Source organism: Schistocerca americana, chromosome 9 (genome assembly GCF_021461395.2).
Source record: "Schistocerca americana isolate TAMUIC-IGC-003095 chromosome 9, iqSchAmer2.1, whole genome shotgun sequence".
Classification (NCBI taxonomy): domain Eukaryota; kingdom Metazoa; phylum Arthropoda; class Insecta; order Orthoptera; family Acrididae; genus Schistocerca; species Schistocerca americana.
Window position 1 is genome coordinate 178,608,963 of NC_060127.1, and position 26,108 is coordinate 178,635,070.

Consider the following 26,108-nt stretch of genomic DNA (forward strand, 5'->3'; position numbering starts at 1 on the left):
TACCCTCTTCGGTGTAAGCAGGTTTAAGCCGCTCAATTGAGACTGTCTCTTCTTTACCATCCTTATCGATTTTGAAGCTGTGGCTTCCTCTTGTGATTACCCTGTATGGTCCAGAGTAAGGCGAAACAAGCGGCGGGCGCACCGTATCATCCCTAAGCCACACGTGGGACGTTGCTTGCAGGTCTTTATGTACAAACACTCTCCGGTTTCCATGTCTGACACGGTTAGTGGGTTTGATGTTTCTCATTCTAACGCTGAGTTGTCTCGCGAATCGCGTGCATAGCTCAGGGGCGAACGGCTGTGTAGATGCTGGAACGATAAATTCTCCAGGAACCCTCAATTGCTCGCCATAAACCAATTCTGCGGAAGAGCATTGTAAGTCCTCCTTCACGGCCGTTCTCAATCCGAGTAGTACCAGCGGTAGTGCTTCAGGCCATGAAGTGGAACTACACATTAATTCAGCTTTGAGCGTGCGGTGTAGTCGTTCCACCATTCCATTACTAGATGGATGATAGCTTGTGGTGCGTAGGTGGTTGCACCCGCACAGTAGTAAAAGTTCATTGAAAAGTTGGCTTTCAAACTGCCTTCCGCGATCTGTTGTTATGTTTTGCGGAACGCCAGACCTGGAGAACCATGAATGCAAAAGTGCTTTTGCAACCGACCCCGCAGAAATGTCTTGTATTACAACTACTTCTGGCCACCTGGTAAAACGATCAATGATTGTGAGCAAATAGCGTTGTTCTGAAGAGCATGATAGCGGGCCCACAATGTCCACACGTATATGTGAAAATCTTGCAGATGGCGTCGGGAAGTCAGCAATAGGTGCAAAGACATGCCTGGTGATTTTATTACGCTGGCATGTTAGGCATGCACGCGCCCATGCACGACAATCTTTTTGTATTCCAGGCCACACTACTTTGGAGGAAACTAACTTGGCTGTAGCTCGTACTCCTGGATGTGATAGGTTATGTAGTGCACTATAAATCTCGCGACGATATGGTTCTGGTATGTAAGGCCGCTCCTTTCCTTTTGCCACATCACACCAAATTCCGTCTGGAACATTTGGGACAGACACACGTCTGAGCTGCAGCGCAGTTCTCTGTTCCTCTATTAAGGATCTTCTCGTTGTTTAGACGCTAACTCGGTCCAACGAATTGAATTTAAACTGGCACAATTCGTAGACAGGCAATCTGCGACCAGGTTGTCTTTACCTGAAATGTGACGCACGTCAGCTGTGAACTGTGCAATGTACTCGACTTGCCTGCACTGACGTGGTGAATTGAGCTCTGTGTCTCTTTGAAATATAGCTACTAAAGGCTTGTGATCGGTAAAAATTGCAAAGTGCCTCCCTTCGACAGACGTGCGAAAATGCTTTATGGCTAAGTAAATAGCAAGCAACTCACGGTCAATAGCACTCCATTTTTGCTGCTGTCGAGTCAGGTTTTTAGAGAAAAATGCGAGCGGCTGCCATCTGCCATCAACTTCTTGCTGTAGCGCTGCACCCACTGCTGTTTGGCTCGCATCAACCATGAGCGCTAAAGGAGCGCTCAATCTTGGATGTCCCAGTAGTGTTGCCCGAGAAAGACATTTCTTCAAGTCATGCCTGAACTCCATGGAATTTTACGATTTCCTGTTGTATTTTTACCTGCAAGTAACGTTGTGAGTGGCGGCAGCTAATTTAGGTAAGTGACGTCTGTAATAGTTGAGCATGCCTAAAAGTCTGCGAAGTCCTTTGTAAGTTGTGGGAAGGGGCATCTGTTGTACTGCTTCAACCCGCTCAGGCAAAGGTGACAGGCCTGCTGCTGAAACCAAATATCCCAGGAGCTTAACCTCGCGTTTTCCAAACGTGCACTTTGTTTCGTTAATAATTATGCCATACTCTGTCAGACGGCGGAAAAGCTGCCGCAGATGTTCGACATGCTGATATACAGAACCAGAGAATACTAAAATGTCGTCCATATAACAAAATACGAACGGTAATTCTCAAAGCACCTCATGCATGAATCTTTGCCATGTTTGGGCAGCGTTTCTGAGGCCAAATGGCATAAAATTGTACTCAAACAAACCGAATGGTGTGATAACTGCTGCTTTTTTTTAATGTCAGATGGAGCCATGGGAATATGGGAAAATGCTTTGGCGCAATCAATCACACTAAATACTTTGGCATTGCTAATCGTACTGTTAAAATCAGTCACATTGGGTACTGGGTAGCGGTCGGGAATTGTGCGGGCTTTGAGCGCCCTGTAGTCTCCACATACTCTCCATGAACTGTCTTTTTTACGGACCATGTGAATTGGAGATGCCCATGAACTATCAGACCTACTTACCTGTTTTTAGAAGTCTGTCGAACTCAGCTCGCGCCGCGAGCAGCTTCTCTGGAGGCAGACGCCGCGGGCGGAAGGCAACGGGTTGACCTTGTGTCGTGCTGATGTGGTGTTGAGTATTGTGTCTGCATTTCCTGGTTGCGTTGACGGGTTCGGTAAGTGCTGGAAAGTCTTGAAGCAGTTTACGAAAAAGTGATTCCTCCGACAGTGCTCTGATATTGCCTGTAGTATACGAACCGTTACGACTGTCGGGTGTCTTCTTGCGTGACGCACACGTGTGCGCCCCGCATAGTTGCGGGTACGAACTCGTATCACCATATCCCGACGCGGATGACGCGGTAGAGGAGCCGGAAATCTTCGTGCGGAAAGACACGGGCACATCGCACTGCACTTGAACCGACACGGAAAACGCAGTAGGCAATATCCCTTCTGTGGGAACTGTCACCAAACGACGGTTAACCAGGTCGGGCATAAGTCGGTAGTTCCGTAAAAAGTCCGCTCCAGTTATAGGACTCGGCACATCAGTAGCCACAAAAGTCCATTTTGGATGGAAGTTGGAATTCAGATATAATGCCAACTGTTTCTCACCATAGGTAGATATTCTGGAATTGTTTGCCGCAGTCAGCACATGTTGCGTTGTTGTCGTGAGTATATCACCTCTCTTTCTTGGATACACACTGACTTCTGAACCTGTGTCAATCAGAAACTTCTCACCTGAAGAGAGATCCAACACGAACAATCGGTGTGATTGGTTGACTGCAGATACCGTGGCGTTTTCACCTCTGAATCACGCTATGACTCGGGCGCCTATGTTGTTGTTGACGAACGTTAGCGCCCCTTAACGCCCGCCTTTTAAGTTTGGGTAGCTGCAGGGTTGAATACATTGACGGGCAGTGTTACCGAAGCGTCTGTGGTATCAGCACCATTGATCTGTCAAATCCTGTTGGATAGCATTTCTTCGTCTTTTCCAACTGCGACTTCGTAGCTGCTGGTGGTGTGAAGTTACTTGCACGTTGAGTTTTGCCACTTGTGCTGCCAGTTGCTGTATGGTGGGCTCGGTCGATGAGCACTGCTGTTGGGAAGTATTATTGCATGTTCATCACACTACACGTTCTTGGGCCTCTATCCTGGCTGTAATTGAATTCGGAACACGCAGAAACTTCGGTTAAGGTGTTTGCGATGGTGTCTGCCTTTTTTGCTAAGACTTGCAATGGTAAGTCTGTTTCTGCTGCAATGACGGCACGGATGTTGGCAGGACGTTTACGAAGCCATATTAGACGTAAAGACTCTTCAGGTAGGAGTTCCGGGGCGGCTAATGTACGTAAGGCTTTGAGTACTTGTGACGGAGTCTTGTCGCCCAAATCTTCGTATGCGAAAATTTTTTGTAGTCGCAAATCTGGTGACAACGTATAATGCTGTATGAGAGCTTCCTTTAGCACAAAGTAATTTTGTTGCGACAAGATTTCTTCTACTTGCTCTATCACTTCTAAATTTAGATGTGAAACCACTATATTAAATTTGTCAATGTTGTTAGACACCCCACGCTGCCGAAATATGCATTCAGCCTGCGTAAACCAAAGCTGGGGGCGCGTCGGCCAGAACGCGGAAAGCTTAACATTTCCGTGTCGCGCGTAGGTACTCCCACCTTTTGCGTTAACATCTGTCGTTCCGTTTTGTGGCGAATCAAAGGGCGTGGACCGCGATCCTTGGTCGAACAGACTGTAGTCTTCAATCTTGATTCCACTGCCCCATGCTTTTGTCTCTGAATTCATTATTCTCGTCGGTATATATATTTTCTTTATGCTTCTGCTACGATTTTTCGGGGTCACCACTATGGGACCCTTTATATTTTATGAAGTAACAGCTTTTTCATGAGATGAGAAAACATTTTATTTTCCAAGCACAGATCAAAAACTCACAAGAATAAACAACTCGTAACCAAGGCGACTACGGCAAAGAGAAATATCTATCAGCTGCAGCTTTCACCCGCTGTTTTTGGCGCAGTGGATAAATGACGTCGCCACAGGATCAATCCCTCTTTCCTTCTAGACAGTGATCATTCATTAACATTTACGTCATAAGAAAAAGGATTATTGATAAAAGTGATGTTAAATGACAATTACGTGTTATTCCGTTAGTGTGGAACCGACGTAATATCTCTGAAATGACATTGATATATTATTTTGTGTTAAATACTGAACTGAGATAGGAAGTAAATTGAAATTAGTGAACATTTGACACTGAGACTGTAGAAGCAGATGCGCTTAAGGTTTCTCTTCTCTAAAATGGCAAAATAGGTACGAACTTTAACTCAATGGTCGACATTATGTATTGCAAAGACATTAGCATTACACACTTATTTTGACGACGCGCTGTTAAACAAAGGAACGTTGAGTCTCTGTACGAGTAATGAAATTAAATCTAAAAACATAATTAATAACGGCGAACTCCGCTTTAACAAACTGTATTGCGTGTCGTCATCGGGCAATAACTGCTCAACTCTGGAGACTTGTGTGGTGAAATTCGAAGTCGGGCATATAAAACAAACTTAAAAATCCATTCAAGCTACAGTGGAGTCGGCACAACACGACGTGTGCAGTTTAGTGTGTCGATAGAGTACCGACCAAAACATCGATTTAGTCCGAACTGTGTGCTGTCGTCGAGTAGAAGCCGCGTAAACGGTAATTAAAAGTAACGCGAGAACTACGAAGTATACGGAAATTGTATCTGTGAGCTGTGAATGTAAAGATCTCTGAAAGCTGAGTTGATAGTGGCACGGTAGCTCAGCGTGTTCGGTCAGAGGGTTAGCTACCCTCTGTAATAAAAAAAAAACTGAGTTAATGGATCAACTACTAACTTGAACAAGCGTCATGCGACGTTCGCCCCGAACACATACAACGACCACTAACGAACAAAATGAGATCGACACAAAAAAGTTGGTAGAGCGTCAGCTCGTTGTATTTAAGGTACCAGGTTTGAAACCAAGTGAGGGGAAGTATTCTTTTAACAGTTGATGCCTGAAATTTTTATATCCGAGAACAGTTTTCTCATACGTAAATGGGCGTTTCGGAATGTGTTGTTCTTTTGGTAGTCTGCTTTCGCTTCGTTAGTTTAAATTAGTGAGTGATTCAAACACATATATAAGGGTGGCATAGCCAGAGTTCTGCTCTTAATGGGGACTTAATATGTACCACAGTATAGTATACTAAGCCTCTCGGCTTGGCAAGATCAATGTGTAGTATCCATAGGAGAGGGGGGGGGGGGGGTGGTTAGGCCCCCCCCAACCCCCCCACCCATATGCTATGCATAATGTACATGTAGTAGCGCAGTGCAGCTGCTGTGTATAGCTGATAAGATCTACATGTTAAACTCAATATACTTTGTGCGGGCAGTCTTGGGTCATAAGCTAGTCAGTGTAAGTCATGCCGTTATGTGACTAGTAGTAGTGGAGTGATGGCAGTTCTGCATACCATATGGGGGCGTGGCTGGCCTCTCCCCCCTCCCCCCCCCCCCCACCGCAAATAGGATACTTCACATTGATCTTGCCAAGCCGAGAGGCTTAGTATACTATACTATGGTATATATTAAGTCCCCATTAAGAGCAAGAGTCTAAACGCCAGAATCATCAAGACTCTGGCTATGCCACCCTTATATATATGTTTGTATAGGTAGATGTAGTGTTACCTATACAAATGTACACTATTGGTTTTCTACTTGCAACTAACGAAGCAATAGCAGACCGCCAAAAGAACGTGGGTACAAACTCCGAAACCTCCTTTTACATCTCAGAAAAATGTTCTCCCATATAATAATTCCAAACGTGAGGTATTGAAAAAATCGCTCTCACTGAGTCTCGAACTCCAGAGGTTTTGTACAACGATCTGACGCTCTCCCAACTCACCTACCAGAGATCTTCATACCAAAAGTTCACAGATATGCTTTTCGTGTACGCCATAGCTCTGGGGTTACTTTTAATTGCCATTTACACATGTTCTACTGGACGACAGCACACAGCACGAACTAAATCGGTGTTTTGGTTGATACTCTGTCGACATACAGCATTTGGTACCGATCTGAGGATCTGGCATCTGGAGGTTGGGGGTCAGTGTAGACATGGACACAGTCTCTGGCAGCATTATGTGTTGATGACATGTGGCGTGTGTAGGATACAAATGTTAACACTAAAAGCAGCACGAAAAGTCAATTATTTCTGATGAACACGGTGGAGGATATCGTTTGAAGTGTCAGGTTAACGACAATGTTTTTACATGGATACTGGCGCGAAAAACTTCGGTTTCATACTCTCACTTTTTTAAGTTATCATTCTTTTGACTTGTTCAGTGTGGCCAACCACGAATTCCTTTCATGTATCAACAACTGTATCTCAGAGTAGTAAGTGCACCCTAAGTTCCCAATGACATGTTGTATGTATTCCAATCTCTGTCTTTGTCTACAGTTATTACCCTCTGCAGCTCCATCCAGTACGATCAGCGTCATCCCATGATGTCTTAACATGTGTCCCGTCAACCCATCCCTTCTTCTTGTCAATGTTTTCCGTATTTGCAAATTGTTGGTAAGTTCCTATGGGACCAAACTGCTGAGGTCATCGTATGAGACCAAACTGCTGAGGTCATCGGTCCCTAGGCTTACACACTACTTAATCTAACTTAAACTAAGCGCCTCATATCGCACGGCGTTTTTCATATGTTCCTTTCTTCGCTGGAAAACACCTTCAGTCTTCATCTTATCGGTCCAATTCATTTTGAACAACCTTCTGCAGTATCATACCTTAATTCGATTCTCTTCTACTCCGATTTTCCAACAGTCCATGATTCAGTACCATACCAAACTTACACTGTCGGAAATTTCTTCCTGGGATTCAAATGGTTCAAATGGCTCTAAGCACTTTGGGACTTAACATCTGAGGTCAACAGTTCCCTAGACTCAGAACTACATAAGCCTAACTAACCTAAGGACATCACAATCCATACCCGAGGCAGGATTCGTACCTGCGACCGTAGCAGCAGCGCGGTTCCAGACTGAAACGCCTAGAATCGCTCGGTCACAGCGGCCGGCTTCCCTGGGGTTCGGGCCTATCTTTGATACTAGTAGACTACTTTTGGAGAACAATGACCTTTTCGCCAGTGCTTGTGTGCCGTTTATTTCGTCCTTGCTCCGTCCATCATTGGTTATTTTGCCACCTAGCTAGCAGAATTCCTTAACTTCATCTACTTTGTGGTCCCCAAATCTGATGTTAACTTTCTCGTAGTCCTCATTTGTATTACTTCTCTCTAATTTTGTATTTCTTCGATTTACTCTAAATCCGTATTCTGTTCTCTTTAGACCATTCCAACCAACAGATCCTGTAGTTCTTTTTCACTTTCACTGAGGATACCAGCGTCATCAGCGAATCTTATCACCATTCCAACCAACAGATTCTGTAGTTCTTCTTCACATTTACTTACGATAGCAGTGTCATCAGCAAATCTTATCACTGATCCTTTCGCCATGAATCTTAATCCAACTCCTTATCCTTTCTCGCGTCCGTCGGCCGTGGTAATTTAATATATTATTATTATGTTGATTGTTGCGGACTTACGTGGTGGGCCTTAATAAAAATTATATTTTATTTTATTTTGATTTACAATCAAATGCTTTTGTGAAGTTCTCCCTTTTTTTAACAATATTAATCTTCAGCATAAATTATTTGTTACGTTAATGAACGTTAGACTCACTGAATCTCGGGCGGCTGTGGAGAAAAATGTATATTATGTTAATAGCGGGCGAGTTTTTCGTTTCCGCTAAATTTTATGTTAATATCACCACGTAATGGCATCGTTGGCTGCATCGACCGCTGCGATTGTTGAACTGTAAATTACTCGAATGCAGGTTAATTCAAGGAAGGCGGACATGAAATCGGGATCACCTCTTACAAATTAAAAGTGCGCAATAATATTAAATCAATATATTATTTCCTTAATTAGTACAATTGTTGTGACTTGGCAAGACAGCCAAGCAACTAGGAGGTGAAGCCGAAAGGCACGCGTTTAAGCTCACGCAGGCTGGCGTGAGGTCTGGAACAGTTAAAGGATTTGAGTCTAGCAAATAAAGTACGTAGCTGTTGGAATACTTAACTTTAATCCATAATTGGTGAACATCGGTCTGACGGTACATGCATCACAAGATAAACAGCAATTGATAATGGCGCCTTGCTAGGTCGTAGCAAATGACGTAGCTGAAGGCTATGCTAACTATCGTCTCGGCAAATGAGAGCGTAATTTGTCAGTGAACCATCGCTAGCAAAGTCGGCTGTACAACTGGGGCGAGCGCTAGGAAGTCTCTCTAGACCTGCCGTGTGGCGGCGCTCGGTCTGCAATCACTGATAGTGGCGACACGCGGGTCCGACGTATACTAGCGGACCGCGGCCGATTTAAAGGCTACCACCTAGTAAGTGTGGTGTCTGGCGGTGACACCACAACAATTATGCTTACATTTGCCAGCACTCGCAAGATGTCCGTCTACACACAACCAAGACAAGAGAAGAAGCGAAGACGACTAAAAAATTAACAAAAGAGCGTATCTTGTCGTCTCTTTAGATCATTTTGTTATATTTCTTTGCCATCGAAACTTACACAGAGAAATTATTATTATACTGGTACATGAGAAAAATGTATATTATTAAATTTTAAATGTCTCTTCTTTATAAATAGTGTTTTTTTAAGTCTTTTCGTATTATTTCACTGGGGACGCTATACCTTTCTTTTACTTCCATCATTGCTTCTTTCATGTATAGATTGAACAGTAGAGGCGAAGGATTACATCCCTGTCTTACACCTTTTTTAATCCGAGCACTTCGTTCATGGTGTCCCACTCTTATTGTTCCCTCTTGCTTCTTGTGCACATTATACATTACCCTTCTTCCGTTTAGCTTCCCATTGTTTTTCTCGGAATTTCGAATATCTTACACCATCTTAAACTCCTGTCGACAAATCCTACCACCAACGTTTCTTAATTTACATGACTCTTGTTTCTGTTATAAATTGCGTCAGAACTACCGCTCTGGTGCCCTTACCCTTCCGAAAACCAAACTGACCGCCTAGCAGCTACTTAACTTTCTTTGCCGTTCTTCTGTATAGTTTTCTTGTGAGAAACTCGGATGCACGAGCTGTCAAGCTGTCGCCATATGTACGTGCGTGTTTTGCAGGCCCCTGCTGTGCGCCAGCGCGGTCAACCAGCTGCTGGGGATGGTGGTGAGCTACATGTACGTCGCAGAGCCCAGGTTCCTCAACAGCACGCGCAGGAAGGTCAGTAGCCGAACCAGAAGCACGCCTTGCAAACCAAGACCTACGCCCACAGTGAAGAATAAACTGAGCTCAGAGTTTAACATCGAGCTCAGCAAAGACAGAGAGCGCACTACCACAAGAACTCAGGAAACAGCCCAGAATTCCCCTATTGCCAACTTCATTCGCAGTGAAAGTCAGCAGACTCCATTGGCTGTTGTCGTTGAAGGTAGAATCTTCTCTGTGGTTGGTGTGATCACACTAGTACCTCGGCAGAAAAAATAGAAATTACCATTCTGAATAATTAGCATGTGTTACGAGACAAGTTTTTATTACTGTTCATGACATTAACACTGAAATAATAAATGTCAAAAGACTACGAACAGCAAAGTCTAAAGATCGTGAAGCTGCAATTGGTGTATTGCTTTTACCATTTACATATATACTGATTTAAGACATAGTGTCAGCTCTTCTTCCTTCTTGTCCCCTGTCCCTGCTGTCTTGTGACTTGCGTTTTATATCATGTGTCACGTCTGCGTTTGAAAAAAGGAAAATACGACAGATTTGAAATCAAGGGACTTTCCTACAAGTAATTTGGGGAAACTTTATCCTAAGATGTGAATGGCAGAGACTCGAGAGACCAACAGCCTAGATAAATGGAGCACCGTCTTTTAAATGTGATTCATGCAAACTGTCTAAAAATTGCGGTACGGAGTGTATTCGAAGGACCTTGGTACAAAGTATTTCTCAATTGTCAGACCATGTCTGATGACGTCGTTGTTCAAAAATGGTTCAAATGGCTCTGAGCTCTATGGGACTTAATATCTGGGGTCATCAGTCCCCCAGAACTGAGAGCTACTTAAGCCTAACCTAAGGACAGCACACACATCCATGCCCGAGGCAGGATTCGAGCCTGCGACCGTAGCAGTCGCGCGGTTCCGGACTGAGCGCCTAGAACCGCTCGGCCACTGCGGCCGGCACCACGTTGTTAACAGGAAGTTAAGCCCTAATCTATCAATCGTCGGAGCAATCGACTGCGAGCAATAATTGCTATCTCTAGATTTCATTTGTGAGCTAGTCGGGAATTATCAACATAATACTTTAGATTACGTAACTTTCATTTAAATGTGGAAAGGCAAGAAACGGTCACATGCAGGAAAATCAACAATATAACCAAAATATATAAACTACTAGAGAAAGCTTTCACAGGTAGAATTAGATAGTGGTAGAGCTCGCGACCGTAGAACCGTTTTGCATGTGTTACATCGTAGTCACGAAAACTACGAGGTTTTGTTTTGCATCTATAACTTCATTTGGATAGATTATTTATAGAACAGTGTACCTTCTTACACTGCTATTCTTTTTACCTAACGACTCGCGACTATTAAAAAAACATAAAATAGTCAATAAAAAAAATCGGCGTCGCAGCTTCGAGAATATACCAAGAGAAGGAGACCGAACAATAGGCCGCATCACACTCCTCTTGAATATCTTCATCAGATTTGACTCTTCGACCCGTCTGGTGATGTCTATCTAAAGAATTTTCTGATTTGCCGGAATAACTGAATACGAGTGGAAACCACTGGCGACGTTAATTTCGGAACAGCAATTTCTGACGTTTGAGCGATGAAGTGGGGTTACTGGTTACACAGCAGATTCGCCGATTTTCTAAATGATATTCAAGCGAAAATCGACTTCACCTTGGCGACTGTGAGGTCGGTGTCCCGTTCCTAGAGGTTACTTTGTAGAAGACGACACACTCTAGCACAAAGAGTGTATAGGAAGCTGACAAACACAATCAGGTGTTTAAACGCCGCTTCGTACCACAATCCCTCCCAGAAACAAGCAGTGCTCAAAACTTTCCCCTCGTGTCTTCTGCGTCAGCTAGTCTGAAGAACCAGAGAAACGGGTACACATGCGTTATATCGTGTAGGTTCCCCCCGATCAAGCAGAAGTGCTCTCTTCTGAACAGCACGTTGCAAGGAATTCCAGATATGCTCAGTGATGAAATTACAATGATATCAGACCATTAGCTGCTTACAGGCGTTGTTTAATATCAACGGGGACGGTCGAAAAATGTGTGCCCTGACCGGGACCTCCGGCTTACACGGCAGACACTTTATCCGACTGAGCCACCTCGGACACACAGGACGGTGAGACTGCAGGGGCTTATCTCTGGCACGTTCCCAGTGAGACCCACACTACGTCTGTTATGCTCCTGCCCACAACACACATTACTCGCGGCAGTCAATCTACCGATTCCCGTAAGAGTTTGAGCAATGCAAGTGCATCTGCTCTGAAGATCATTGGCCGGTAAGCCTTGTTTGTATGAAGATGGTATCTGTTATTTCGGACATGCCTAAATGAACAGATACCATCTTCGTGTAAAGGGAATGGGTAGACTGACTACCGCGAGTAAAGAGTGTAGTGGACAGGAGAATTACAAATGTAGTGTGTGGACAGAGTTGGAAAGTGTGGCTCTCACGGGGAACGTGTCAGAGATAAGTCCCTGCAGTGGCATTATGTTCTGTGTCCTCAGTGGCTAAGCCGGATAGAGCGTCTGTCATGTAAGCAGGAGGTTCCGTGTTCGACTCCCTGTCGGGCCACACATTTTTCAACTCTCCCCTGCGATATTTATCAATGCGTGTAAACTGCTAAAGGTCCTATTTCATTGTAATTTCATTCTTCGAGAGCTGCAAGATCACCAATGGTATCGTACAGATACGACCTTCATGCTCAATAACGTAGATGTCTGGGGAGTTTGGAGGCCAGCGAAAGAGTTTTATAGTCAGAAGAGTGTTCCTGGATCCACTATGTAGCAATTCTGGACGTGTGGGGTATCGCATTGTCCTGCTGGAATTGCCCAAGTCCGTCGGAATGCACAATGGACATGAATGGATGCAGGTGATCCGACAGAATGCTTACGTACGTGTCACCTGTCATAGTCGGATCTAGACGTATGAGGGGTCCCATGTTACTTCAATTGCACACGCCCCACACCACTACAGAGTCTCCACCAACTCGAACAGTCCCCTGCTGACATGCAGGGTCCATGGACTTATGAGGTTGTCTCCATACCCGTACAGGTCCATCCGCTCGATACAATTTGAAACGAGACTCGTCCGTCCAGGCAACATGTTTCCAGTCCTTTTTTTTTTTCATCAGTCTACTGACTAGTTTGATGCGGCCCGCCACGAATTCCAGTGCTAACCTCTTCTTCTCACATCTCAGAGTAGCACTTGCAACCTACGTCCTCAATTATTTGCTTGACGTATTCCAATCTCTGTCTTCCTCTACAGTTTTTGCCCTCTACAGCTCCCTCTAGTACCATGGAAGTCATTCCCTCATGTCTTAGCAGATGTCCTATCATCCTGTCCCATCTCCTTATCAGTGTTTTCCACATATTCCTTTCCTCTCCGATTCTGCGTGGAACCTCCTCATTCCTTACCTTATCAGTCCACCTAATTTTCAACATTCGTCTATAGCACCACATCTCAAATGCTTCGATTCTCTTCTGTTCCGGTTTTCCCACAGTCCATGTTTCACTACCATTCAATGCTGTACTCCAGACGTACAACCTCAGAAATTTCTTCCTCAAATTAAGGCCGGTATTTGATATTAGTACACTTCTCTTGGCCAGAAATGCCTTTTTTGCCATAGCGAGTCTGCTTTTGATGTCCTCCTTGCTCCGTACGTCATTTGTTATTTTACTGCCTAGGTAGCAGAATTCCTTAACTTCATTGACTTCGTAACCATCAATCCTGATGTTAAGTTTCTCGCTGTTCTCATTTCTACTACTTCTCATTACCTTCGTTGTTCTCCGATTTACTCTCAAACAATACTGTGTACTCATTAGACTGTTCATTCCGTTCAGCAGATCATTTAATTCTTCTTCACTTTCACTCAGGATAACAATGTTATCAACGAATCGTATCATTGATATCCTTTCACCTTCTATTTTAATTCCACTCCTGAACCTTTCTTTTATTTCCATCATTGCTTCCTCGATGTACAGATTGAAGAGTAGGGGCGAAAGGCTACAGCCTTGTCTTACACCCTTCTTGATACGAGCACTTCGTTCTTGATCGTCCACTCTTATTATTCCCTCTTGGTTGTTGTACATATTGTATATGACCCGTCTCTTCCTATAGCTTACCCCTACTTTTTTCAGAATCTCGAACAGCTTGCACCATTTTATATTGTCGAACGCTTTTTCCAGGTCGACAAATCCTATGAAAGTGTCTTGATTTTTCTTTAGCCTTGCTTCCATTACTAGCCGTAACGTCAGAATTGCCTCTCTCGTCCCTTTACTTTTCCTAAAGCCAAACTGATCGTCACCTAGCGCATTCTCAATTTTCTTTTCCATTCTTCTGTATATTATTCTTGTAAGCAGCTTCGATGCATGAGCTGTTAAGCTGATTGTGCGATAATTCTCGCACTTGTCAGCCCTTGCCGTCTTCGGAATTGTGTGGATGATGCTTTTCCGAAAGTCAGATGGTATGTCGCCAGACTCATATATTCTACACACCAACGTGAATAGTCGTTTTGTTGCCACTTCCCCCAATGATTTTAGAAATTCTGATGGAATGTTATCTATCCCTTCTGCCTTATTTGACCGTAAGTCCTCCAAAGCTCTTTTAAATTCCGATTCTAATACTGGATCCCCTATCTCTCCTAAATCGACTCCTGTTTCTTCTTCTATCACATCAGACAAATCTTCACCCTCATAGAGGCTTTCAATGTATTCTTTCCACCTATCTGCTCTCTCCTCTGCATTTAACAGTGGAATTCCCGTTGCTTTTAATGTCACCAAAGGTTGTTTTGACTTTCCTGTATGCTGATCTGTCCTTCCGACAATCATATCTTTTTCGATGTCTTTCCAGTCATAAACAGTCTAATGTTGGTGTTGACGGGCCCGGGCGAGGCGTAAAACTTTGTGGCATGCAGTCATCAAGGATACATGAGTGGGCCTTAGACTCCCAAAGGCCATATCGATGATGTTGATGGCCCAACACTGAAATCTGCGGCAATTTGCAAAAGAATCGCACTTCCGTCACGCTGAACCGATTCTCTTGACTCGTCGATGCTCCCGTTCTTGCAGGATCTTTTGCGGGTGGGAGCGATGTCGGAGATTTGATGTTTACCGGATTCCTGATATTCACGGTACACTAGTTAAATAGTTGTATGGGGAAATCCCCACTTCATCGCTACTTTCAAAAAATGGTTCAAATGGCTCTGAGCACTATGGGACTCAACTGCTGTGGTCATCAGTCCCCTAGAACTTAGAACTACTTAAACCTAACTAACCTAAGGACATCACACACACCCATGCCCGAAGCAGGATTCGAACCTGCGACCGTAGCTGCAGCGCGGCTCTGGACTGGAGCGCCTAGAACCGCATAGCCACCGCGGCCGGCCATCGCTACTTGGGAAATGCTGTGTCCCATCGCTCGTGCGTCGACTACAACGCCACGTTCAAACTCACTTAGATCTTGATAACCTGCCGCTGTAGCGTAACCGATCTAATAACTGCGACAGACACTTGTTATCTTATATAAGCGTTGCCGACCGCAGCGCCGTATTCTGCCTGTTTACACATCTCTGTATTTGAATACAGATGCCTATACCAGTTTCTTTGGCGCTTCATTGTATAATAACAGCCAGAGATCAGCGCTGGATTTCTAGTGGGGAACACGGCCAATGGTATCTTCACAGATACTTCCTGAAAGACACTGTAGCTTATAACAGTTAAAAATAGTTACTCATAAAATCCACTCGTAATTTAGGCTGCGTGGTAATTTTTATGCGGATTACAGTAAATTTTTGTGCTTCCGTACATCGTTTGTTTCTTTTACTTGTCTGATTTCTTGTCGCTGTTGCTGATAGAGCTCTTCACCCTACTCTATGTTGTGTAGTCTCTTCAAATCTCCATAATTACTGCTTCATAAGAGGCGGTCAAATGAAAACGAGATAAGTGGAAAAAGCTGTTCATATTTCGAAAGTAATCGCCATAACTGTTAATGAATTCAGTCCACAGTGAGACAAGACGGTGAAACAGAGAAAATATCTCGTGCTATACATGAGATTAAAAAACAAGTGAAACGACTGAGGAACTAAAAGAAGGGCACAGGGAAATATCACTGGCTGACCACTTATTAAAAAAAACGCGAGTGACCCAGTCACACGGTTAACGCATTAACACCATCTCTATGAAACCTTGGAAAAAATCTTGGACAACGGAAAATCGTTTGCGGTTGCCTATGGACCATTATTGTATCCAAGAGTGCATCTCTTCATCCGAAGCAAATCGACGGCCAGGACACTGTCCGTGCTCCGCTCCAAGCCCCATATACCGGTTCATACCGAGTTCTCCGGCGCTCAGCCAACATCTATGACATCTAGATAAAAGACTCAGCTGTTACAGTCTCTCTCAACAGACTTAACCCTCAAACAGAGTTGTGGGGTTCTTTTTGATAGTCGTTTTGTGGCCACTTCCCCCAATGATTTTAGAAATTCTGATGGAATGTTATCTATCCCTTCTGCCTTATTTGACCGTAAGTCCTCCAAAGCTCTTTTATATTCCGATTCTAACACTGGATCCCCTATCTCTTCTAAATCGACTCCTGTTTCTTCTTCTATCACATCAGACAAATCTTCACCCTCATAGAGGCTTTCAATGTATTCTTTCCACCTATCTGCTCTCTCCTCTGCATTGAACAGTGGAATTCCCGTTGCACTCTTAACGTTACCACCGTTGCTTTTAACAAACTGTACACACGTGCCATTTGCTCTGTTGGTCATTCTATTGTTGGCGGTTCTACATACCTTCTCGGCAGTTGATAGTGAACCTCCTGACGAACTAGCAGCATTTTCGAGTTGTTCTCTTTCTCAGTGCGCAGCTGTAAATTTTGAGTGGTGTCATTATTGACCCCATGTCACCGTAAGTGTTTCTGTTTGCCCTGCGTCAAAAGTTTACTTATCTACGAAATGTCATTTTATTTTTAGGATTAGTGAGTGTTTTATTTTCAGTGTTACTATGGCTTCGAGCTCTCATTCACGTATGTCAGTGCTCATTCCAAGTTTTCGAGGCTTTGTGAGAAAAACGCTAGAAGAACTAGAAGAAAGAGAAGAGACTAGTGATGCAAATGATCTGGACGATGAAAATGACCCTTCTTACAACAGTGAACATGAAACTACTTCAGAACAAAGTCGTGACTCTAGTGAATCAGATAAATTAGAGGGAAATAAACATAGAGGGGAATCATCTAGTTTCTATGGCAGAAATAGGTATAAGTGGTCCACTCTTGAACCTCAAAGGAATGTGAGAACACCAGCCCACAACTTGATAGTCAAATTTCTACACTGAAAGGCCCTGCAAGCCGGTTGGGAGACTCATGCAGTCCATTGGAAGCGTGGGAGTGTTTGTTTACCAGAGATATATGTTAGAAGAAATTGAGAGTAACACCAATGTGAAAATTTCTTCATATCGATCAAAATTTTCTGATGACCAGCGCACAGAACTACGAGACATGAACGTCAATGAACTTAGGGCACTATTTGGATTATTATACTTCAGTGCCATTTTCAAATCTAATCATGAAAATCTGGAGTCTATGTTTGCAGCAGACGGCACTGGAAGAGATATTTTCCGCGCCACACTATCCATGAAGAGAGTGCTGATATTTCTTTACTGCCTAAGATTTGATGACATAACTAGCAGAGATGAGAAGAAGAAAAATGACCCTGCAGCAGTGATTTCTTGGATTTTCTATAGAATGGCTCACAATTCTCAGGCATCTTATGACATATGTTCACATGCATTTCATTTCAGCGTTAAATAGTGTTGCATAAACTTGTTTTCCTTTTGTGATTTTTACAGAGATTTTTTTTAGTTTAACTCAAGTTTTGTGTTGTAACACAGGCAATTAAGGAATTTATAAATAAATATTTCTAATTAAAGTAAAGTAAATTGATTTTCATGGACAAAATTGAGTGGTATCCTTTTGGATCCCACATCACCATTTATGATACTAAGAAGTCACCACTCCGTTTGAGGGTTAAGCCTGCTCATGTCGAGCCCGCTTCTACCCCACTTCGGGCCACGACCGCGCCACTCACCGCCGTGGCTCACGACGCTCTGACCACTCCCTCCACGTTGGACTTTCTCACTCAGTCGAGTGACTTCCAGCTCCAATCTTCTCCGACCTCGCCCTCTACTTCGGTCTCACGCACTCCGTCGAGTGATCACATGCCCGCATCTCGTGGTCGTGGGGTAGCGTTCTCGCTTCCCACGCACGGGTTCCCGGGTTCGATTCCCGGCGGGGTCAGGGATTTTCTCTGCCTCGTGATGGCTGGGTGTTGTGTGCTGTCCTTAGGTTAGTTAGGTTTAAGTAGTTCTAAGTTCTAGGGGACTGATGACCATAGATGTTAAGTCCCATAGTGCTCAGAGCCATTTGAACCATTTTTTGAGTGATCACATGCTTTCCACGTGGAGCTTACCTAGGGTCACGCCCTCGCCGCCGGGCCCTTCTCCGGTCCCTTCGACTTCTCCCCCGTCGCCTGCCCCTCGCCCTGTCGAGGTTTCTCACCCCCCCCCCCCCCTCCCCCCCAATATTGAACGTGCCCTCGCTCGAGGTGTTTGTGGCTGGTCCCCCCGGACATAATCCACGACATCGCGTTAATACTGTTCGTCGTGTGTTTGCCTACATCCAGTGCTCATGACTCAACCTCCACCATTCCCTGCCACCTGGTGAAATGTGCTCCCCTCTCGCTCGACGTCGACCTGGACATGCTTCGTCTGTTCGCCACGCCCACCGTAGACATCGTCGTCGTCGCTCCGTTCCTCCCGCAAACCGCCGGCCTACCTGTCGCCGCACGAGCAGCACGCCCAGTCCGACGCCCGGTTCGCTGCAACGACTTCCAGGTTTGGTGGCCGGACGGAACTTCCTTCACGACATCTAGGCACACAGCTCCCCGACGACGCTGTCGAGCATAGCGTGGTCCGGCTGACCACCCCTGCCGACGCCATTGTCACCTCCTCTCCCCCCGGCCTCTCAGTCAGGAGTACTCCGTAGAGCGGGGGGGTGGGGGGGGGGGAGGGGGGGGGGCTATGTGGCGCCGATGAGGTCGACACCAGTATCGATCTGGGCATCATCTTTGGACTAAGCGAAACATCTTTGTGTAGTTCCGCCATCCAGTTCTGTGTAAGCCTTACTTGTGTGAAGAGGTGAATACATGAACTCCTGATTATAAGGTGTTGTTTGGTGTATCTCACCCGAGCATCCACCTCACTGGTGACCAGGCCAGGAATGTCTATCTTCTCTGTTTCAAAAACATGGAAATCGCAAGGCGAAACGGCATCGTCCTGTTGCAGGATAATCTCTGGCCAAACGTTGCCAAGGCTGTTTCGACTTCATTGTAGAAGTCCACACGCATGCTCCATACAGTCCCGATGACTCGCCATGAGATTTCCATATTCTTGGACCGTAGGATAAAGATATTCCTGATCGTCGATTTGCTTGGGACGAAGAAATTGCACGCCTTGTCTGACAGTGGGATAAATTTATTAACAGCTACGACGATTACTTTCGTAATAACAGACAGTCTGCTTGCTTCTTTTTGTATCTGTTTCGTTTTAATTTGACTGCCCCCTATACGAGGTCGTGCTGTAAAGTAATGCCCCAGAGTATTTTATGTGAAAACTCATAAACGTTTTTGAACAAAACAAACTTTATTAACATTCGAAATCTTTTTCTTCATCTCATATATTTATTTCTCAACATAGTCACCCTGGCAAGGAACCCATTTCTCTCAACGTTTGTTGATGCTGTCGAATCACAACCTCGCCATTGCTTGCACCGCTTCATCACCATCCAAGTGAAGACGTCGATCGTGGTTTTAAGTTTTAGAAACAGATGAAAATCGGATGGGGCCAAGCCAGGAGTGTATGGAGGACGATCGATGTCAGTGAACTGAAGGCGTCGGATTGTCGCAGCGCTCGTGTGTAGTCTGGCGTTCTCGTGCTGAAAGAGAGGGTGTCCTATGTGCGGACGAAGTTTTCTGCGGACAGGAACTCGATTACAGCAAGCTGTTTCTTCTGCACCGTCATAGTTACGTTACACACCGCGTTGTTACACTCTACAATTCGGAGCCCTCTAGCGGCAGAGGACTGCAAACTGCCTCAGCCAAGCAGTGATATTGTCTGATTAACATGCATGACATGCATCAGGTGATTTCAGATAAGAATAAAAACTTCCGGGGCCGTACTTCTCACCACGTCATCGTACATTCATTCGAAGCTGTTTACCGGTGCTCAAGACTTCGTCTCCCTGTACAAGGACCCGGCCGTTGTGGCCGAGCGGTTCTAGGCACTTCAGTCCGGAACCGCATTGCTGTTACGGTCGCAGGTTCGAACCCTGTCTCGGGCATGGATGTGTGTAGTGTCCTTAGATTAGTTAGGTTTAAGTAGGGGACTGGTGACGTCAGATGTTAAGTCCCATAGTGCTTAGAGCCATTTGAACCATTTTGAACCCTCTACAATAAAAACCTTCTCCCTTTCCGCGCACTTTTACCTCCGTCACTACGTGGATGATTCCTGTATGCCTCAGGATATATCGAATCAAGCGATCTGTTCTCTTAGTCCAGCTGTGACATAAATTTTTCCTCCAATTCTACTCGGTACCTCCTTATTAGTTACTCGATACACCATCTTATCTTCAACATTCCTCTGTAACATCTTGTTTCAAAATTTTTGAAATGATTGTAATTCACGTTTCACTTCCGTCCTATTCTTCACTCCAGACAAATGTGTGTGCGTGTGTTTGGAGCTCACAGGCGTTCAACGGCGAGGCTATTAGGGCCGTTACGCAATTAAAGGAAAATTACGAAAATGTCGTCATACAGTGATGGGGAAACCTATAAAATAACACTCATGCTGTTACTTCCATCTCACACAATCACTCTATCTCACACGGGCTAATGCAGTGACCACTTACAAAAAACCGTCGGTTAGCCAGTCACACTGTTAACACATTGAAGCCATCTCTCTAACTTCTTGAAAAAAATGTTGTACAGTTTACAAAACTTTAAAACTCTAACCACATTCGTTTGAACGTTACCTAAAATAAGGGACAGATCCGTCGGCAAATCCGCCGCGGCCTGCAGGTCGCAAAATGAAACTCAGTCCAATAAAATGTGGCGCAGAGTGATCCGCATACCACAAGCACCACACATTGCAGGGTATGAAATCTATTTGCAGTTGCGTATATGGACAATCATCAGCTGTATAATGGAATGACGGCTCGCGGCGGACGTCCCATGAGCCCCCCACCCCCCCCCCCCCCCCCCGTTCACGTTCGTCGTTGACCTATTCATTCAGATTTTATTATTATTATTATTATTTTAAATCTCGCTCACCGAACGCGCTGAGCTACCGTGCCAGCTGCCATTTGACCGGTACTCGTACATCCATTACGTATATTCCTACAGGGGATACATTATACTTGAAAGTCCTTTTCCCGGTGTCGGCAGATAATTACGATGTTACAGAGCCTGTATTATTCCGAATTACATGGTCCCTTCGGACATGCATGTGAAAACTCGCTCAGATATTCATGATTGTCTCCACACTGTGGGAGTCTTTGTAGTGATATGAGTTAGTGTCAGAGTCTAACTGAACGAAATTGGGAAAACATCAAAAGAACGCACTAAAAGGCACGAAAGAGTCACCCGTTTGAAGAACAATGTAAAATCTGCGATAGCAGCTACGGCTGCTGACAGAACATCGATATTCCGATATATACACTACCGGCCATTAAAATTGCTACACCACCAAGATGACGTGCTACAGACGCGAAATTTAACTGACAAGAAGAAGATGCTGTGATATGAAAATGATAAGCTTTTCGGATCATTCACTCAAAGTCGGCGCCAGTGGCGACACCTACAATGTGCTGACATGAGGAAAGTTTCCAACCGATTTCTCATACACAGACAGCAGTTGACCGGCGTTGCCTGGTGAAACGTTGTTGCGATGCCTCGCGTAAGGGGGAGAAATGCGTACCATCACGTTTCCGACTTTGATAAAGGTCGGATTGTAGCCTATCGCGATTGCGGTTTATCGTGTCGCGACATTGCTGCTCGCGTTGGTCGAGATCCAATGATGGTTAGCAGAATATGGAATCGCTGGGTTCAGGAGGGTAATACGGAACGCCGTGCTGGATCCCAACGGCCTCGTATCACTAGCAGTCGAGATGACAGACATCTTATCCGCATGGCTGTAACAGATCGTGCAGCCACGCCTCGATCCCTGAGTCGACAGATGGGGACGTTTGCAAGACAACAACCATCTGCACCAACAGTTCGACCACGTTTGCAGCAGCATGGACTATCAGACCGGAGACCATCGCTTCGCTTACCCTTGACGCTGCATCACAGACAGGAGCGCCTCCGATGGTGTATTCAAAGACGAACGTGGGTGCACGAATGCAAAACGTCATTTTCCCGGATGAATCCAGGTTCTGTTTACAGCATCATGATGTTTGGCGACATCGCGGTGAACGCACATTGGAAGCGCGTATTCGTCATCGCCATACTGGCGTATCACCCGGCGTGATGGTATGGGGTGCCATTAGTTGCACGTCTCGGTCACCTCTTGCTCGCATTGACGGCACTTTGAACAGTGGACGTTACATTTCAGATGTGTTACGATCCGTGGCTGTATCCATCATTCGATCCCTGCAAAAACCTACATTTCAGCAGGATAATGCACGACCGCAGGTTGCAGGTCCTGTACGGGCCTTTCTGGATACAAAAAATGTTCGACTGCTGCCCTGGCCAGCACATTCTCCAGATCTCTCACCAACTGAAAACGTCTGGTCAATGGTGGCCGAGCAACTGGCTCGTCACACTACGCCACTCACTACTCTTGATGAACTGTGGTATCGTGTTGAAGCTGCAATGGCAGCTGTACCTGTACACGCCATCCAAGCTCTGTTTGACTCAATGCCCAGGCGTTTCAAGGCCTTTATTACGACCGGAGGTGGTTGTTCTGGGTACTGATTTCTCAGGCTTTATGCACCCAATTTGCGTAAAAATGTAACCACATGTCAGTTCTAGTATAACATATTTGACCAATGAATACCCGTTTAATCATCTGCAAATTTAATGGCCAGTAGTGTAGATACATTTCCCAAATATAACGATAATTAAGGGCGAATTGTTTCTCTCAGACGTAACGATGTATCAATACCGAAAATCAATATCGAGAACCACTATTTTCATATTTTATTATACTTTATTAGCAGTTTTCTGTAAATATTTGAAACTGCTTTTTTCAAATTTTTCAAAAATGGTTGAAATGGCTCTAAGCCATGGGACCTAAGATATGAGGTCGTCAGTCCCCTAGACTTAGAACGACGCAAATCTAACTAACCTAAGGACATCAGACACATCCATGCCCGAGGCAGGATTCGAACCTGCAACCGTAGCAGCCGCGTGGATCCGCACTGAAGTGCCTAGAACAGCTCGGCCACAGCAGCCGGCTTCGAAATTGTTATTGTTTTTGTTGTGGTCTTCAGTCCAGAGACTGGTTTGATGCAGCTCTCCTGTGCAAGCTTCTTCATCTCCCAGTACTCACTGCAACCCACATCCTTCCGAATCTGCTTAGTATATTCATATCTTGGTCTCCCTCTACGATTTTTACCCTCCACGTTGCTAAATTTGTGATCCCCTGATGCCTCAGAACATGTCCTAAGAACATGTCCTACCAACCGGTCCCTTCTTCTTGCCACAAACTCCTCTTCTCCCCAATCCTATTCAATACTTCCTCATTAGTTCTGTGATCTACCCATCTAATCTTCAGCATTCTTCTGTAGCACCACATTTCGAAAGCTTTTATTCTCTTTTTGTCCAAACTATTCATCGTTTCACTTCCATACATGGCTACACTCCATACAAATATTTTCAGAAACGACTCCCTGACACTTAAATCTATACTCGATGTTGACAAATTTTTCTTCTTCAGAAACGCTTTCCTTGCCATTGCCAGTCTACATTTTATATCCTCCATACTTCGACCATCATCAGTTATTTTGCTCCCCAAATAGCAAAACTCCTTTACTACTTTAAGTTAACTGTCTCATTTCCTAATCTAATTCCCTCAGCATCACCCGACTTAATTCGACTACATTCCATTATCCTCGTTTTGCTTTTGTTGATGTTCATCTTATACCCTCCTATCAAGAAACTGTCCATTCCGTTCAACTGCTCGTCCATGTCCTTTGCTGTCTCTGACAGAATTACAATGTCATTGGCGAACCTCAAAGTTGTTATTTCTTCTCCATGGATTTTAATACCTACTTCGAATTTCTCTTTTGTTTCCTTTACTGCTTGCTCAATATACAGATTGAATAACATCGGGGAGAGGCTACAACCCTGTCTCACTCCCTTCCCAACCACTGCTTCCCTTTCATGCCCCTCGACTCTCATAACTGCCAACTGGTTTCTGTACAAATTGTAAATAGCCTTTCGCTCCCTGTATTTCACCCCTGCCAGCTTAAGAATTCGAAAGAGAGTATTCCAGTCAGCATTGTCAAAAGCTTTCTCTAAGTCTACTAATGCTACAAACGTAGGTTTTCCTTTCCTCAATCTTTCTTCTAAGATAAGTCGTAAGGTCAGTATTGCCTCACGTGTTCCAACATTTCTACGGAATCCAGACTGATCTTCCCCGAGGTTGGCTTCTACCAGTTTTTCCATTCGTCTGTAAAGATTTCCCGTTAGTATTTTGCAGCTGTGATTTATTAAACTGATAGCTCGGTAATTTTCATATCTGTCAACACCTGCTTACTTTGGGATTGGAATTATTATATTCTTCTTAAAGTCTGAGGGTATTTCGCCTGTCTCATACATCTTGCTCACCAGATGGTAGAGTTTTGTCAGGACTGGCTCTCCCAAGGCTGTCAGTAGTTCTAACGGAATGTTGTCTACTCCCGGGGAATTGTTTCGACTCAGGTCTTTCGGTGCTATGTCAAACTCTTCACGCAGTATCGTATCTCCCATTTGATCTTCATCTACATCCTCCTCCATTTCCATAATATTGTCCTCAAGTACATCGCCCTTATACAGAACCTCTATATACTCCTTCCACCTTTCTGCTTTCCCTTCTTTGCTTACAACTGGGTTTCCATCTTAGGTCTTGATATTCATGCAAGTGGCTCTTCAATTTTCCTGTAGGCAGTATCTATCTTGCCCCTAGTGAGATAAGCCTCTACATCCTTACATTTGTCGTCGAGCCATCCCTGCTTAGCCATTTTGCACTTCCTATCGATATCATTTTTGAGACGTTTGTATTCCTTTTTGCCTCCTTCATTTACTGCACTTTTATATTTTCTCCTTTCATCAATTAAATTCAATATTTCTTCTGTTACCCAAGGATTTCTACTAGCCCTCGTCTTTTTACCTTCTTGATCCTCTGCTGCCTTCACTACTTCATCGCTCAGAGCTACCCATTCTTCTTCTACTGTATTTCTTTCTCCCATTCCTGTCAATTGTTCCCTCATGCTTCTCTGGCTTAGTCAGTTTATCCAGGTCCCATCTCCTTAAATTCCCACCTTTTGCAGTTTCTTCAGTTTTAATCTACAGTTCATAACCAATAGATTGTGGTCAGAGTCCACATCTGTCCCTGGAAATGTCTTACAATTTAAAACCTAGTTCCTAAATCTCTGTCTTACCATTATATAATCTACCTGATACTTTCTAGTATCTCCAGGCTTCTTCCAAGAATACAACCTTCTTTTATGATTCTTGAACCAATTGTTAGCTATGATTAAGTTATGCTCTATGCAAAATTCTACCATCGGCTTCCTCTTTCATTTCTTACCCTCAATCCATATTCACCTAGTATGTTTCCTTCTTTCCCTTTTCCTACTCTCGATTTCCAGTCACCCATGACTATTAAATTTTCGTCTCCCTTCACTACCTGAATAATTTCTTTTATCTCATCATACATTTCATCAATTTCTTCATCATCTGCAGTGCTAGTTGGCATATAAACTTGTAGTACCGTAGTAGGCATGGGCTTCGTGTCTATCTTGGCCACAATAATGCTTTCACTATGCTGTTTGTAGTAGCTTACCCGCACTCCTATTTTTTTATTCATTATTAAACCTACTCCTGCATTACCCCTATTTGATTTTGTATTTATAACCCTGTAATCACCTGACCAAAAGTCTTGTTCGTCCTGCCACCGAACTTCACTAATTCCCACTATATCTAAGTTTAACCTATCCATATCCCTTTTTAAATTTTCTAACCTACCTGCCCGATTAAGGGATCTGACATCCCACGCTCCGATCCATAGAACGCGAGTTTTCTTTTTCCTGATAACGACGTCCTCTTGAGTAATCCCCGACCGGAGATCCGAATGGGGGACTATTTTACCTCCGGAATATTTTACCCAAGAGGACGCCATCATCATTTAACCATGCAGTAACGCTGCATGCCATCG

General features: G+C 44.4%; 1 protein-coding gene across 1 annotated transcript in view; it reads left to right on the plus strand.

Moving 5' to 3' along the window:
- Positions 1–26,108, plus strand: part of LOC124550796 (neprilysin-1-like) — a 487,987-nt gene that overhangs the window by 359,703 nt on the left and 102,176 nt on the right. The window contains exon 13 of the mRNA XM_047125521.1: positions 9,529–9,628. Coding sequence (XP_046981477.1) covers positions 9,529–9,628 — 100 coding nt within the window. The remainder of the gene's footprint in view (positions 1–9,528; positions 9,629–26,108) is intronic.